Below are 13,938 nucleotides of genomic sequence, written 5' to 3' on the forward strand. Positions count from 1 at the left end.
TTCATCCAGTCCCAAACATGCTCAATGGGGGACAGATCCGGAGATCTTGCTGGCCAGGGTAGTTCACTTACACCTTCTAGAGCACGTTGGGTGGCACGGGATACATGCGGACGTGCATTGTCCTGTTGGAACAGCAAGTTCCCTTGCCGGTCTAGGAATGGTAGAACGATGGGTTCGATGACGGTTTGGATGTACCGTGCACTATTCAGTGTCCCCTCGACGATCACCAGTGGTGTACGGCCAGTGTAGGAGATCGCTCCCCACACCATGATGCCGGGTGTTGGCCCTGTGTGCCTCGGTCGTATGCAGTCCTGATTGTGGCGCTCACCTGCACGGCGCCAAACACGCATACGACCATCATTGGCACCAAGGCAGAAGCGACTCTCATCGCTGAAGACGACACGTCTCCATTCGTCCCTCCATTCACGCCTGTCGCGACACCACTGGAGGCGGGCTGCACGATGTTGGGGCGTGAGCGGAATACGGCCTAACGGTGTGCAGGACCGTAGCCCAGCTTCATGGAGACGGTTGCGAATGGTCCTCGCCGATACCCCAGGAGCAACAGTGTCCCTAATTTGCTGGGAAGTGGCGGTGCGGTCCCCTACGGCACTGTGTAGGATCCTACGGTCTTGGCGTGCATCCGTGCGTCGCTGCGGTCCGGTCCCAGGTCGATGGGCACGTGCCCCTTCCGCCGACCACTGGCGACAACATTGATGTACTGTGGAGACCTCACGCCCCACGTGTTGAGCAATTCGGCGGTACGTCCACCCGGCCTCCCGCATGCCCACTATATGCCCTCGCTCAAAGTCCGTCAACTGCACATACGGTTCACGTCCACGCTGTCGCGGCATGCTACCAGTGTTAAAGACTGCGATGGAGCTCCGTATGCCACGGCAAACTGGCTGACACTGATGGCGGCGGTGCACAAATGCTGCGCAGCTAGCGCCATTCGACGGCCAACACCGCGGTTCCTGGTGTGTCCGCTGTGCCGTGCGTGTGATCATTGCTTGTACAGCCCTCTCGCAGTGTCCGGAGCAAGTATGGTGGGTCTGACACACCGGTGTCAATGTGTTCTTTTTTCCATTTCCAGGAGTGTATATTTGCTGATTCTGTAAGTTAGCTCAATAAATTTCTTATCAGTTGAGAGTTCTAAAAACCTTTTTGACTCAGCCATATTTGCCTTTACTGTTGTTTACAGAGCCCTATTCAGAACTGTAGGCACAAAGACTAAGTGCACATGACATTTATTTTTGTGTCTTTTATAATGGCTGTGGAAATCGTAGTTGATCTTAAACTGATTTGTGTTATTACTAATAAATGCCACAGAGAACTAAAAGTGCTAGTAGGGTAGTGTAAATGATACAAGATCTTTAGTGAGACCTCTACTAGAATTGTGTTTATCTACTTCACAGGATATTTTTACAGTTCACTTTTTCCCAAATAAATACTTTGTGTATCTGTAGACGTGGATTCAGGTAAGAATTCCATAAACAGTAAGTAGTGTAAGTGCTGAACTAAGCTAATTCTTTTCTCTTCACATCCACCTTTTACAATCTAGCTAAATATGTGTGACTACTGAGCGAAGGCACCTTATTTTTCAAGCTCTTTATTGCAAATAAGCCTGCCCCCCCCCCCTCTCTCTCTCTCTCTCTCTCTCTCTCTCTCTCTCTCTCTCTCTCTCTCTCTCTCTCTCTCTGTGTGTGTGTGTGTGTGTGTGTGTGTGTGTGTGTGTGTGTGTGTGTGTGTGTGTGTGTGTTTTGTCCTTCTAAGGAATGACAGAAATGTTTCCAAATGAGTTTGTCATGTAACCAGTACTGTTTTCCATATTTATTTGTGAAAATATTTCATATAAAAGATTACTGTACTGATTGGACAGGTTCTGCTGTTTCCGGAAGGCACAGATCTCACAGAAGGTAGTAGGCAGCGTAGTCACAACTATGCAGACAGCCACGGACTGCCACATTATCAGTATGTGCTGCATCCCAAGACCACTGGATTCACATTCCTGGCCCAGCGAATGAGATACAGTGAGTTCTTAGACTTAACATTTTCTAGTTTTGTATTTTATGTACAAGGATCTGCCAAACAAAGATCATAAGCTAAGTCCTACATTATAAAGGAGCTCATTCTGCACTGCTGTAAAGTGGGAGAGGTGCCAGAGGATTCTATTCCCAAAGAAATTCGTATTTCTAGAAGACAAGTGTCATTGTGGAAGACATGAAACATTCTATAAATCATTTAGCAAATAGGGTATTGAGTAATGTTAGTTTCACATTGGTGTTGGTCATTCAGACCATCATCTGGTACAAAAATATTGCCATTCTTTATGAATGTTCATATTATGAGTTACAAACATGTTTATCAAGTCAAAGTGTGTTAGGAGATCCTTAAAAGCCTGTTTGAACTAAAACCTCACACTAGATATCTTTAATCGGCAGAACGAACTGCGCATATATATTTAAGAGAACCCTTGGAATTTCCGAGAGAACATAGAATATAGAATAAAATTAATGAATACTCAGTAAGTTGAAAAATATTTTTGTAGTAAGTAGGGCGTTTTAGCTGTAATAAATATGGCTTAATTTTTATTTCTTATTTGTGTCTTATTATTGTAAACCAATGGGATTATGACTGCAGTCATTTCATATGACTATATGTAATCACTACAAAACCCTTCACTTGATTCACACAAATGTCCCTTCTGAACAACTTTCTGCAGTGGTTATAATAAGTTTGTTTATGGCAACATTTCAGATGGCCACCTGGATGCAGTGTATGACATGACTGTAGGCTACCCATGTTCTGTACCACAACAAGAGACAGATCTCTTGAAGGGAAATTTCCCTCATGAAGTTCATTTTCATGTCAAAAGGTGTGTAGAATGGTCTTTTTTTTATTATAGAGAAGTAGTGAGTAGTTACTCTTCACTTCCTTAGTTCTTCGCAATAACCTTATGTCTTCCTCAAAAATGCCATATAAGAGCATTTGAGTGTTTCAAAAAACATATTTCAATTAGTCACATAAATCACATGTTATTCTCAACACCATGCCATGATTTGCGCACACAGTCCAAGTAGTGGTAGCAAAGTGAATCACAAGGATACAGAATGTGTTACATTGTACAAAGTTTAAATATAACTTGCATGGCAATAAAAGAGACAGTGAAAATGAGATATCAAATAAACAGCACATACTCAAATAACAGAAAATTTTGTTTCATTGTGAAGAGATGAGTGATATAGGCAGGAAGTAGTTTTATGCTAAATAAATACAGGGATACAAAAATCAAGTTTTCGTATGTCATTGACGGTACTCAAAATAATATAAGAATGGTAATAGTTTGAAATTAACATATTGCTCCGAAAACATAAAATATGAAACACAGATTGCAGACATCATCATCTATACTGTTGTCAAGTGGTGCATCACAGTCATGTTTAAAATAGAATTTGTAACATAAAATTAATTCATACTAGTTAGTGAAACAACTGTAAGTGTAGCAGTGATATTCATTTTGCCTCAGAAATTTATCACCCATATAAAAAGATTTCTCTATTAGTTACTCTTTGAGAATTTATTTGAATTTGGGCAGTTGTTTATGATAACATTTAGTATGTGGTGGGAGGTCATTAAACAACTTAATGCTGGAGTAATAAGCTTCTTTTTAAGCCAGATAGAAACTTTTTAGCACTATTTTTGGCTCTTGTATTGTAGGAATGATAATTGCTATTGTCTTTGTAGAGAGGAATGTTATTAGTGGTAGGACTGAAGTCAACAAGGAAAAAGTATACTGTGACGTGGTGGTAAGACTCCCCATTCTTCGAACCAAGCCTCAACTACTCTGGCAAGAGAGCCTATTAGGGACACTATTCATTACATTCATTAGTCTGACATTCTCTCTCTCTTTCTATCTATCTATCTATCTATCTATCTATCTATCTCCCTCCACCCTCTCTCTTTTAGCAAATCATATACACCTTTTAGTGATGTTGGTTTCTCCAGAATATAATTGCATACTACACTAATTAACAAAAGTAGCCAGAGCAGGAAGTCTTAATGTTATCTGTCTAGCCACTGAAGCAATAACCCACAGTACACATACTGTTGAGCTAAGACCTTCAAAAATATGAAAGATCTGCGGTTGACCACTTTCCTGTCATATTAAGTAAGTATCCAGGAATTTGGTATCCTCAGCTTTCTGTGTTGGGTGCTCTCTACATTTAATGTTAATTTCTTCAGGTTTTTTTTGTTGTGCATGATATTGAACCTCATATAATGGCTTCTGTCAGCAATGAATAAGAGAGCATTTGAAGAGAACCTGTTCAAACTTTCAGTGAAAACTTTGCTTGCAGTTTTTTTTTTTTTTTTTTTTTTTTTTTTTTTTTTTTTTTTTTTTTTAGATTAATATCTTGTTTGAGATTGATATCTGCACATTCATCACAGAGTATTGTAGCATCATCTGTAAAAAGGATAAATTTGCTCTTTGTGTTCAAAACAAAGTGGGAGGTAATTAACAGAAAATACAAAACACCAGTGGACTTAGAAAAGAGACTTGTGGAGCACTACAACTTAAGGTGTTCCACTCAGATGAGGCAGGGTCTCCAGGTGAGCCATTCAGCATTATAGTCTAATTTCAGTTCTTTATATATGACTGAAGCCATGAACTGACAGTACACCTTAAACTATAATATTCTGCCTTTTTCAAAAGAATTTGATGATTTACACAACTGAAGATTTTCAAGAACCCACAAAAGATACATACCAGAAACTTTTTGTGAATGGCTCCCAAAAATTTACTGTTAAAAGAAAATATTGCTTGTTCAGTAGACAGACAAGATTCAAATCCAAATCAACTGTTGTTGGGGATGTTGTGGAAGCTAAGATGATCAGCAGTTATTCTCTGCATGTGTTTCTCAAGGATTTTTGAAAAGATTCTTAAAAGGGAGATTGGGCAATAGTTTATGACATTACCTTTTTTTACATTTTACCTCTACAGTGAACACACCAAAATTAAAGGGTTGTGTGAAGAAAATGTATGAAGAAAACAAAAAAATATTGTTTTTCAAAACAATAAAATGCATCATCAGACTGCTAATTTCTTCTTAGAAACTGCATCCATAAGTATCTGAATTCTTTTTCACTGTTCATAGTGTTTTTATTCCCTCATCATTATGTTCCAGTAAGATTTTCTCTCATATTTTCACATCCTCTATTATGTTACACCATTCAAACAGCTGTTCAACACTGGTTTCTGACTACTGTGTGCTAAGATATACCTTTACATTTTTGCCTTCTCTCCTTTTACCATTTCTACAATAACATGACACAACTTATCTAAGAGATGAGCTTTTGACACTCTAGGAACTGTTATCAACAGCTATAAAGGTCTAAGCATGGAAGTTAAAAACCAAGCGACAAAGGCAGTAATGGTAGCCAGATGCCTGCAAAATAGCATATGGTGAAACAAATTAATGACAACTGATGGGAAAATAAAAATATATAAAACAATGGTGCATCCTGTTATGACATTTATTCATTTTATTTATTTATTTAGTCTTTTATTAATTCATGTAGTACAGTGTCCTTAACTCTAGTCATTACAGAGAACAGTTTTCAAGATGTAGAGATCTATGTCTTATACACTGAAGCACCAAAGGGACTGGTATAGGCATGGGTATTCAAATATAGAGATATGTAAACAGGCAGAATACACTGCTGAGGTCGACAGTGCTTACATAAAGCAACAAGTGTCTGGTGCAGGTGTTAGATCAATTACTGGTGCTACAGTGGTAGGTTATCAAGATCTAAGCAAGTCTGAATGTGATGTTATAGTCGGTGCACAAGCGATTGGACACAGCATCTCCGAGGTAATGATGAAATGGGGATTTTCCCATACGACCATTTCACAAGTGTGTCAGGAATCTGGTAAAACATCAAATCTCCACCATCGCTGCAGCCACAAAAAGTTCCTGCAAGAACAGGAGCAAAGACGACTGAAGAGAATCGTTTAGCATAACAGAAGTGCAACCCTTCTGCAAATTGCAGCAGATTTCAATATTGGACCATTAACAAGTGTCAGTGTGCGAACTGCTCAATGAAACATCATCAGTATAGCCTTTTGGAGCCAAAGGCCTTTGATGTATCTTTGATGACTGCATGACGCAAAGCTTTACACCTTGGACTGTCAATTACTAGAAACATGTTGCCTGGTCAGGTGAGTCTCATTTCCAATTGTATCGAGCACATGAATGTGTACAGGTATGGAAACAACCTCATGAATCCATGGACCCTGCATGTTCAAGCTGGTGGAGGCTCTGTAATGGTGTGGGATGTGTGTAGTTGGAGTGATATGGGACCTCTGATATGTCTAGGCACGACTGTGATAGGTGACATGCACTTAAGCATCCTGTCTGATCACCCGCATCCATTCATGTCCATTCTGAATTCCGACAGACTTGGGCAATTCTAACAGGACAATGCAACACCCCAAACCTCCACAAGTGTGGCTCCAGAAACACTCTTCTGTGTTTAAACACTTCTGCTGTCCAGCAAGCTCCCAAAACATCTGGGATGCATTGAAATGTGCTGTTCAGAAGAGATCTCCACCCACTCGTGCTCCTACGGATTTATGGACAGCCCTGTGGGATTCATGGTGTCAGTTCCCTCCAGCACTACTTAGCCGATTGCATGCCAAGTCATGTTGCAGCACTTCTGCGTGCTCACAGGGACCCTACGCAACATCAGGCAGATGTACCAGTTTCTTTGGCTCTTCAGTGTATATTACAAAGTTACAGTTCCGTACATTTGTTATGGTTCAAGTATTTGCTTATTTGCTTACTGAATAGAAGACAGATATTCTCTAGCAGATCTTTCAAAAGAATTATTTTAGGATCCATTTTATATCACTTGGCAACTTGTTGAATTGTTTTATTCCCATATTAGCATGTACCTTTCTGTTGCAAACTTGTATTGTCTGGGAATAAAAGTGAGTTATCTTTTAATCTAGTGTTGTGATTATGTAAATCACATTTTTTCCTATTATTATTATAATTTCCAGTTATAATTTTTCAGTATACATTAGTGCATCAAGAATAAACATGCATAGTAATGATAGCCCTTTGTGTTTTAAATATCAGTTTACATGACTGTCTAGATATGCTCCCTGTAATAATCCTAATGCCTTGTTTTTGGATTTTGAAGATCCCTAGAGGTGCTGGTGAATATCCATAGAACATGAGTCCATATTTTAAATATGTATTCAGATATGCATAATACGCAGGCTTTAGGGTCTGTTCACTTAAGTGTCCTTTTAGAGCCCTTAAAAGATACCAGCCTGTACTCAGTGCGGCATTAATGTGTTCAAAAGTTTGTCCCATTTTAGGTCATTTAAAATCCAAAATGCCAATAAATTTTGTTATTTCTTTATTCACAGTGGGTTGTTAGTTGATGGTGATATCTGGATAATGCAATGTATTGTTTCGACAGCTATGGAAATTTAGTGCTACTGGTTTCCTCTTTATTATTATAAGCTGATACATCTACATCTACATGACTACTCTACAATTCACATTTAAGTGCTTGGCAGAGGATTCATCGAACCACAATCATACTGTCTCTCTACCATTCCTCTCCCGAACAGCGCGCGGGAAAAACGAACACCTAAACCTTTCTGTTCGAGCTCTGATTTCTCTTATTTTATTTTGATGATCATTCCTACCTATGTAGGTTGGGCTCAACAAAATATTTTCGCATTCGGAAGAGAAAGTTGGTGACTGAAATTTTGTAAATAGATCTCGCCGTGACGAAAAATGTCTTTGCTTTAATGACTTCCATCCCAACTGACGTATCATATCTCCCACACTCTCTCCCCTATTACATGATAATACAAAACGAGCTGCCCTTTTTTGCACCCTTTCGATGTCCTCCGTCAATCCCACCTGGTAAGGATCCCACACCGCGCAGCAATATTCTAACAGAGAACGAACGAGTGTAGTGTCAGCTGTCTCTTTAGTGGACTTGTTGCATCTTCTAAGTGTCCTGCCAATGAAACGCAACCTTTGGCTCGCCTTTCCCACAATATTATCTATGTGGTCTTTCCAACTGAAGTTGTTCGTAATTTTAACACCCAGGTACTTAGTTGAATTGACAGCCTTGAGAATTGTACTATTTATCGAGTAATCGAATTCCAACGGATTTCTTTTGGAACTCATGTGGATCTCCTCACACTTTCCGTTATTTAGCGTCAACTGCCACCTGCCACACCATACAGCAATTTTTTCTAAATCGCTTTGCAACTGATACTGGTCTTCGGATGACCTTACTAGACGGTAAATTACAGCATCATCTGCGAACAACCCAGGTCATTTATATAGATCAGGAACAGCAGAGGTCCCAGGACGCTTCCCTGGGGAACACCTGATATCACCTCAGTTTTACTCAATGATTTGCCATCTATTACTACGAACTGTGACCTTCCTGACAGTAAATCACGAATCCAGTCACACAACTGAGACGATACGCCATAGGCCCGCAGCTTGATTAGAAGTCGCTTGTGAGGAACGGTGTCAAAAGCTTTCTGGAAATCTAGAAATACGGAATCAACTTGAGATCCCCTGTCGATAGCGACCATTACTTCGTGCGAATAAAGAGCTAGCTGCGTTGCACAAGAACGATGTTTTCTGAAACCATGCTGATTACATATCAATAGATCGTTTCCTTCGAGGTGATTCATAATGTTTGAATACAGTCTATGCTCATAAACCCTGCTCCAAACCGACGTCAATGATATAGGTCTGTAGTTCGATGGATTACGCTTCTACTACCCTTCTTAAACACTGGTGCGACCTGTGAAATTTTCCAATCTGTAGGTACAGATCTATCGGTGAGCGAGTGGTTGTATATGAGGGAGCTATTGTATCAGCATAATCTGAAAGGAACCTAATTGGTATACAATCTGGACCTGAAGACTTGCCCATATCAAGTGATTTGAGTTGCTTCGCAACCCGTAAGGTATCTACTTCTAAGAAACTCATGCTAGCAGCTGTTCATGTTTCAAATTCTGGAATATTCCATTCGTCTTCCCTGGTGAAAGAATTTCGGAAAACTGCGTTCAATAACTCCGCTTTAGTGGCACAGTCGTCGGTAACAGTACCATCGGCATTGCGCAGCGAAGGTATTGACTGCGTCTTCCCACTTGTGTACTTTACATACGACCAGAATTTCTTCAGATTTTCTACCAAATTTCGAGACAATGTTTCGTTGTGGAGCCTATTAAAGGCATCTCACATTGAAGTCCGTGCCAAATTTCGCGCGTCTGTAAATTTTAGCCAATCTTCGGGATTTCGCGTTCTTCTGAACTTCGCATGCTTTTTCCGTTGCCTCTGCAACAGTGTTCGGACCTGTTTTGTGCACCACGGGGGATCAGTTCCATCTCTTACCAACTTATGCGGTACGAATCTCTCAATTGCTGTTGCTACTATATCTTTGAATTTGAGCCACATCTCGTCTACATTTGCATAGTCAGTTCGGAAGGAATGGAGATTGTCTCTTAGGAAGGCTTCTAGTGACACTTTATCCGCTTTTTTAAATAAAATTATTTAGCGTTTGTTTCTGGTGGATTTGGTATTGAGCCTAGCTACAATGACCTTGTGTATCAGTCATGATGCTCTTTATCAGCTCTGGATTGTTTGTGGCTAAGAGGTCAAGTGTGTTTTCGCAACCATTTACAATTCGCGTGGGTTCGTGGACTAACTGCTCGAAATAATTTTTGGAGAAAGCATTTAGGACAGTCTCGGAAGATGTTTTCTGCCTACCACCGGTTTTGAACAAGTATTTTTGCCAACATATCGAGGGAAGGTTGAAGTCACCACCAACTATAACCATATGAGTGGGCTATTTATTTGTTACGAGACTCAAATTTTCTTTGAACTGTTCAGCAACTATATCATCGGAGTCGGGGGGTCGGTAGAAGGAGCCAATTATTAACTTAGTTCGGCTGTTAAGTATAACCTCCACCCATACCAATTCGCATGGAGTATCTACTTCAACTTCACTACAAGATAAACCACTACTGACAGACACAAACACTCCACCACCAATTCTGCCTAATCTATCTTTCCTGAACACCGTCTGAGACTTCGTAAAAAATTCTGCAGAACTTATTTCAGGCTTTAGCCAGCTTTCTGTACCTATAACGATTTCAGCTTCTGTGCTTTCTATTAGCGCTTGAAGCTCAGGGACTTTCCCAGCACAACTACAACAATTTACAACTACAATTCCAACTGTTCCTTGATCCAAGCACGTCCTGTATTTGCCATGCACCCTTTGAGATTGCAGCCCACCCCGTACTTTCCTGAGGCCTTCTAACCTAAAAAACCGCCCAGTCCATGCCACACAGCCTCCGATACCCGTGTAGCCGCCAGTTGAGTGTAGTGAACTCCTGACCCATTCAGCAGAACCCGAAACCCCACCACACTATGGCGCAAGCCAAGGAATCTGCAGCCAACACAGTTGCAAAACCGTCTGAGCCTCTGATTCAGACCCTCCACCCGGCTCTGCACCAAAGGTCCGCAGTCGGTTCTGTCAGCTATGCTGCAGATGGTGAGCTCTGCCTTCATCTCGTAAGCAAGACCGGCAGCCTTCACCAAATCAGATAGCCACTGGAATTCAGAGAGAATTTCCTCAGATCCAAAGCGACACACGTCATTAGTGCCGACTTGTGCCACCACCTGCAGCTGGCTGCACCCTGTGCTCTTCATGGCATCTGGAAGGACCCTTTCCACATCAGGAATGACTCCACCTGGAATGCACACGGAGTGCACACTGGATTTCTTCCCCTCCTTAGCTGCCATATCCCTAAGGGGCCCCATTATGTGCCTAACATTGGAGCTCCCAATTACCAATAAGCCCACCCTCTGTGATTGCCCAGACCTTGAAGGCTGAGAATCATCCTCTGAAACAGGGCAGGCAGCTGCAACTGGCTCAGCCAGAGACAGTGCCTGAAACCTGTTTGTCAGACGCACCAGGGAGGCTTTCTGATCAGCCTCCGGGGACATCTTTCGCTTCCTGCCACGCCTTGGAACAACCTCCCAATCAACCGCAGGCGAGGGCTCAGCCCCACTGCGGGCAGCAACCGGGGCAACCACAGCGGCAGACCGATCTGGGGACAGACGGGACGAGGTTGAGATCCCCGCGATACCCAAGTCCGGCTCCCCACAGTGGTGCCCATTGGCAACAGCCTCAAGCTGCGGGGCCGAAGTCAGCGCCGCTTGCAGCTGTGAGCAAAGGGATGCCAACTCAGCCCTCATCTGAACACAGCAATCACAGTCCCTGTCCATTCTAATCGATGTTGAACAACAGTTACTGAAACACGAGTCCGTGCCTAGATAACGCAAGGGAAACACGCAAAGAATGTATTAACTAACCTGTACAAATGCCTAACGACTGCGCAACAATCTGCCTGAATTTACGATTACAGTAATAAAACTCGAAATTACACCACCTATACGAAACTCACACGCAATTTAAGTAAGAATCTACGAAGTAAACACTAAAGCGCGATGCTACAACTCTCAAATACTATAATACCCCCGAAATTTATGAATTAAACAATGCAAGTACCCAAAAACATGGAAAGTAAGCTAGGGGTATACGACTTGCTGCTGCAGCTGCTTATCCAACGGCGGCAGGGAGCACACATTGCTCGACAATTTACTTAGTTGATTTGTAACAAAGTTTATTCATGGTGGATTTCATTATTTTTTACTGCTTTTACTAAAGTGCGCGTCATTTATGTTGGTGGCTGAGTTTAGGTTCGTTCTGCGCATCTGACATCACAAAACACAGTCAGCCAATGAACAGAGAACTACGTTGCCAGATCTCGACTGCAGTGCAGAGCATGGACGAGTGTCTTCAGTTTTAGAAACGTTCAGTCATAAATAAAGTAATAGAACAAAAGCAATGTCTTGATAGACTTTCTTTTATAGAAAGTTTGGAAAAAGCATTCTTTATACCAGTTGCTTCATATTCTATTAATTAATTAAACCAAACAAGCAATAAGACTCCTAATTCAGGCGATAGCAAGGAAAGGTGTTTGTTTGAATCTCACGAACTGCTTTTTCGCAATAAAGAACAGCGGTAATTGTTTATTTCCTATTGTACTTCAACAAAGCGTGAGTAATTCATAGTCATACCAACAATTTTTGTCAGTATTTTGCGTGACGTGTTAAGAGTCCTCATGGCGTACTACAATCAGACGAGCTTCGTTAGCGTAACGGTGATGGGCATCTACGCAAAAGGTTATGAGTTCAAACCTTGTGCGGAGCTTAATATTTTCATTATTTAAAAACAATATCAAAGTGCCTTGCTTCACGAATTATATTCGTTTGAATGCAATTTTTTGAAACTTTAGTGCTTTGTCTCTTCATTAACCCTTTCCCTGCTGCAGACACGTGCTCCCCGCATTCCGCGCTGTGCGCGATTTTGTCATCACTGCACTGCTTTGACACACTTATCATTCGATTTCATAAAAAGTATTTGGCCCAAAAATTTGATTTTTACACGTCTTCTTGACTGATACCTTCCCCCATAAATGACTTAATTTTGTTTCGATGTTCAATGCAGTTATTACGCAGCATTAAATGTAGTAAACCATTGCACAAAATTTTGAAGAGTTTGCAGAGGTAGAAGTCCATAGCATATACTTTCCGTATGGTCGATTTTAGTTGCCACAATGTTGAGAATGAAATGTGGACAAGATACCTAAGTTTCATATACAATTTACTGTATAACAATATCTCATTTAATTTAAGTACCACATAGGTGTCATATGTAATATTAAGAAATATTACGTCTTTCGCGACTGTAATAGAAGTTTTATTTACACCGGACACGTTTGGCTTTTTGTAAAGCACTTCATTCAATGAAAGGTATGGCACATACACAATGGTACTCATGTTCTCTATCTTCTTTTTGTTCCACAGTCGCAGTTTTACCAATGGTACTGAAATATATTCCTCTTTTGAAGCATCTTCAGTGGACAGTTTTTTGTCTCCTCCATTGCCAAGCCACCTTTCATAGATTTGTGCTGCGGTAACACAATATTCAACATTTGTGTTGGCTGATCAGTGTTTTAGCAAATAAATGATGTTTGTGTGTGCCACACACAAAAATTATATTTGACATAGCTCAGAGCACTTCACTGATAGACGGTATATTCAAGTCCTAATGTTTTGGTAAGTCCACAGTTTTGCTTAATGTATTTTGTCTACTTCCTTTTGATTGATTGAAGTGCTTTAAAATAAAGCCAAACGTGCTCAGTGTAAATAAAACTTTTGTTACATTCGCGAAAGACGGAATATTTCTCAATATTACATACGACACCTATGTGGTACTTTAATGAGATATTGTTATACAGTAAATTTTATATGAAATTTAGGTATCTTGTCCACATTTCATTCTCAACATTGTGGCAACTAAAATCGACCATACGGAAAGTATACTCTATGGACTTTTACCTCTGCAAAATCTTCAAAATTTATTGCAATGGTTTACTATATTTAATGCTGCATAATAACTGCGTTGAACATGGAAACAAAATTAAGTCATTTATGGGGGGAAGGTATCAGTCAAGAAGATGTGTAAAAATCTAATTTTTCGGCCAAATACTTTTTGTGGAATCGGATGATAAGTGTGTCAAAGCAGTTGGAACACGATGTGTCTGCACAGGCGAGCAGTGCAGTGACAAAATCGCGCACAGCGCGGAATGCAGGGAGCACGTCTTTGTAGCAGCGAAAGGGTTAATGCGACCGTGGTGGCTTTACTTCATGAACTGCGCACTCCCCCCTAAACATAAGCTTGCGAACTATGCTATACTATGGCGCTGCTTCTATTGGCGCGTGCGTCATGTGCAACTGGCAACGCAGCAATCTCCTGCGTCTG

The 13,938-nt window shown here is 40.9% G+C and overlaps 1 protein-coding gene across 1 annotated transcript in view; it reads left to right on the forward strand.

Moving 5' to 3' along the window:
• The window catches only part of LOC126203392 (lysocardiolipin acyltransferase 1-like), a 113,688-nt gene that overhangs the window by 71,833 nt on the left and 27,917 nt on the right, over nt 1–13,938 (forward strand). Inside the window, exons 4-5 of the mRNA XM_049937698.1 lie at nt 1,877–2,027; nt 2,755–2,872. Of these exons, the coding sequence (XP_049793655.1) occupies nt 1,877–2,027; nt 2,755–2,872 (269 nt within the window). The remainder of the gene's footprint in view (nt 1–1,876; nt 2,028–2,754; nt 2,873–13,938) is intronic.

Source organism: Schistocerca nitens, chromosome 9, assembly GCF_023898315.1.
Source record: "Schistocerca nitens isolate TAMUIC-IGC-003100 chromosome 9, iqSchNite1.1, whole genome shotgun sequence".
Classification (NCBI taxonomy): Eukaryota; Metazoa; Arthropoda; class Insecta; order Orthoptera; family Acrididae; genus Schistocerca; species Schistocerca nitens.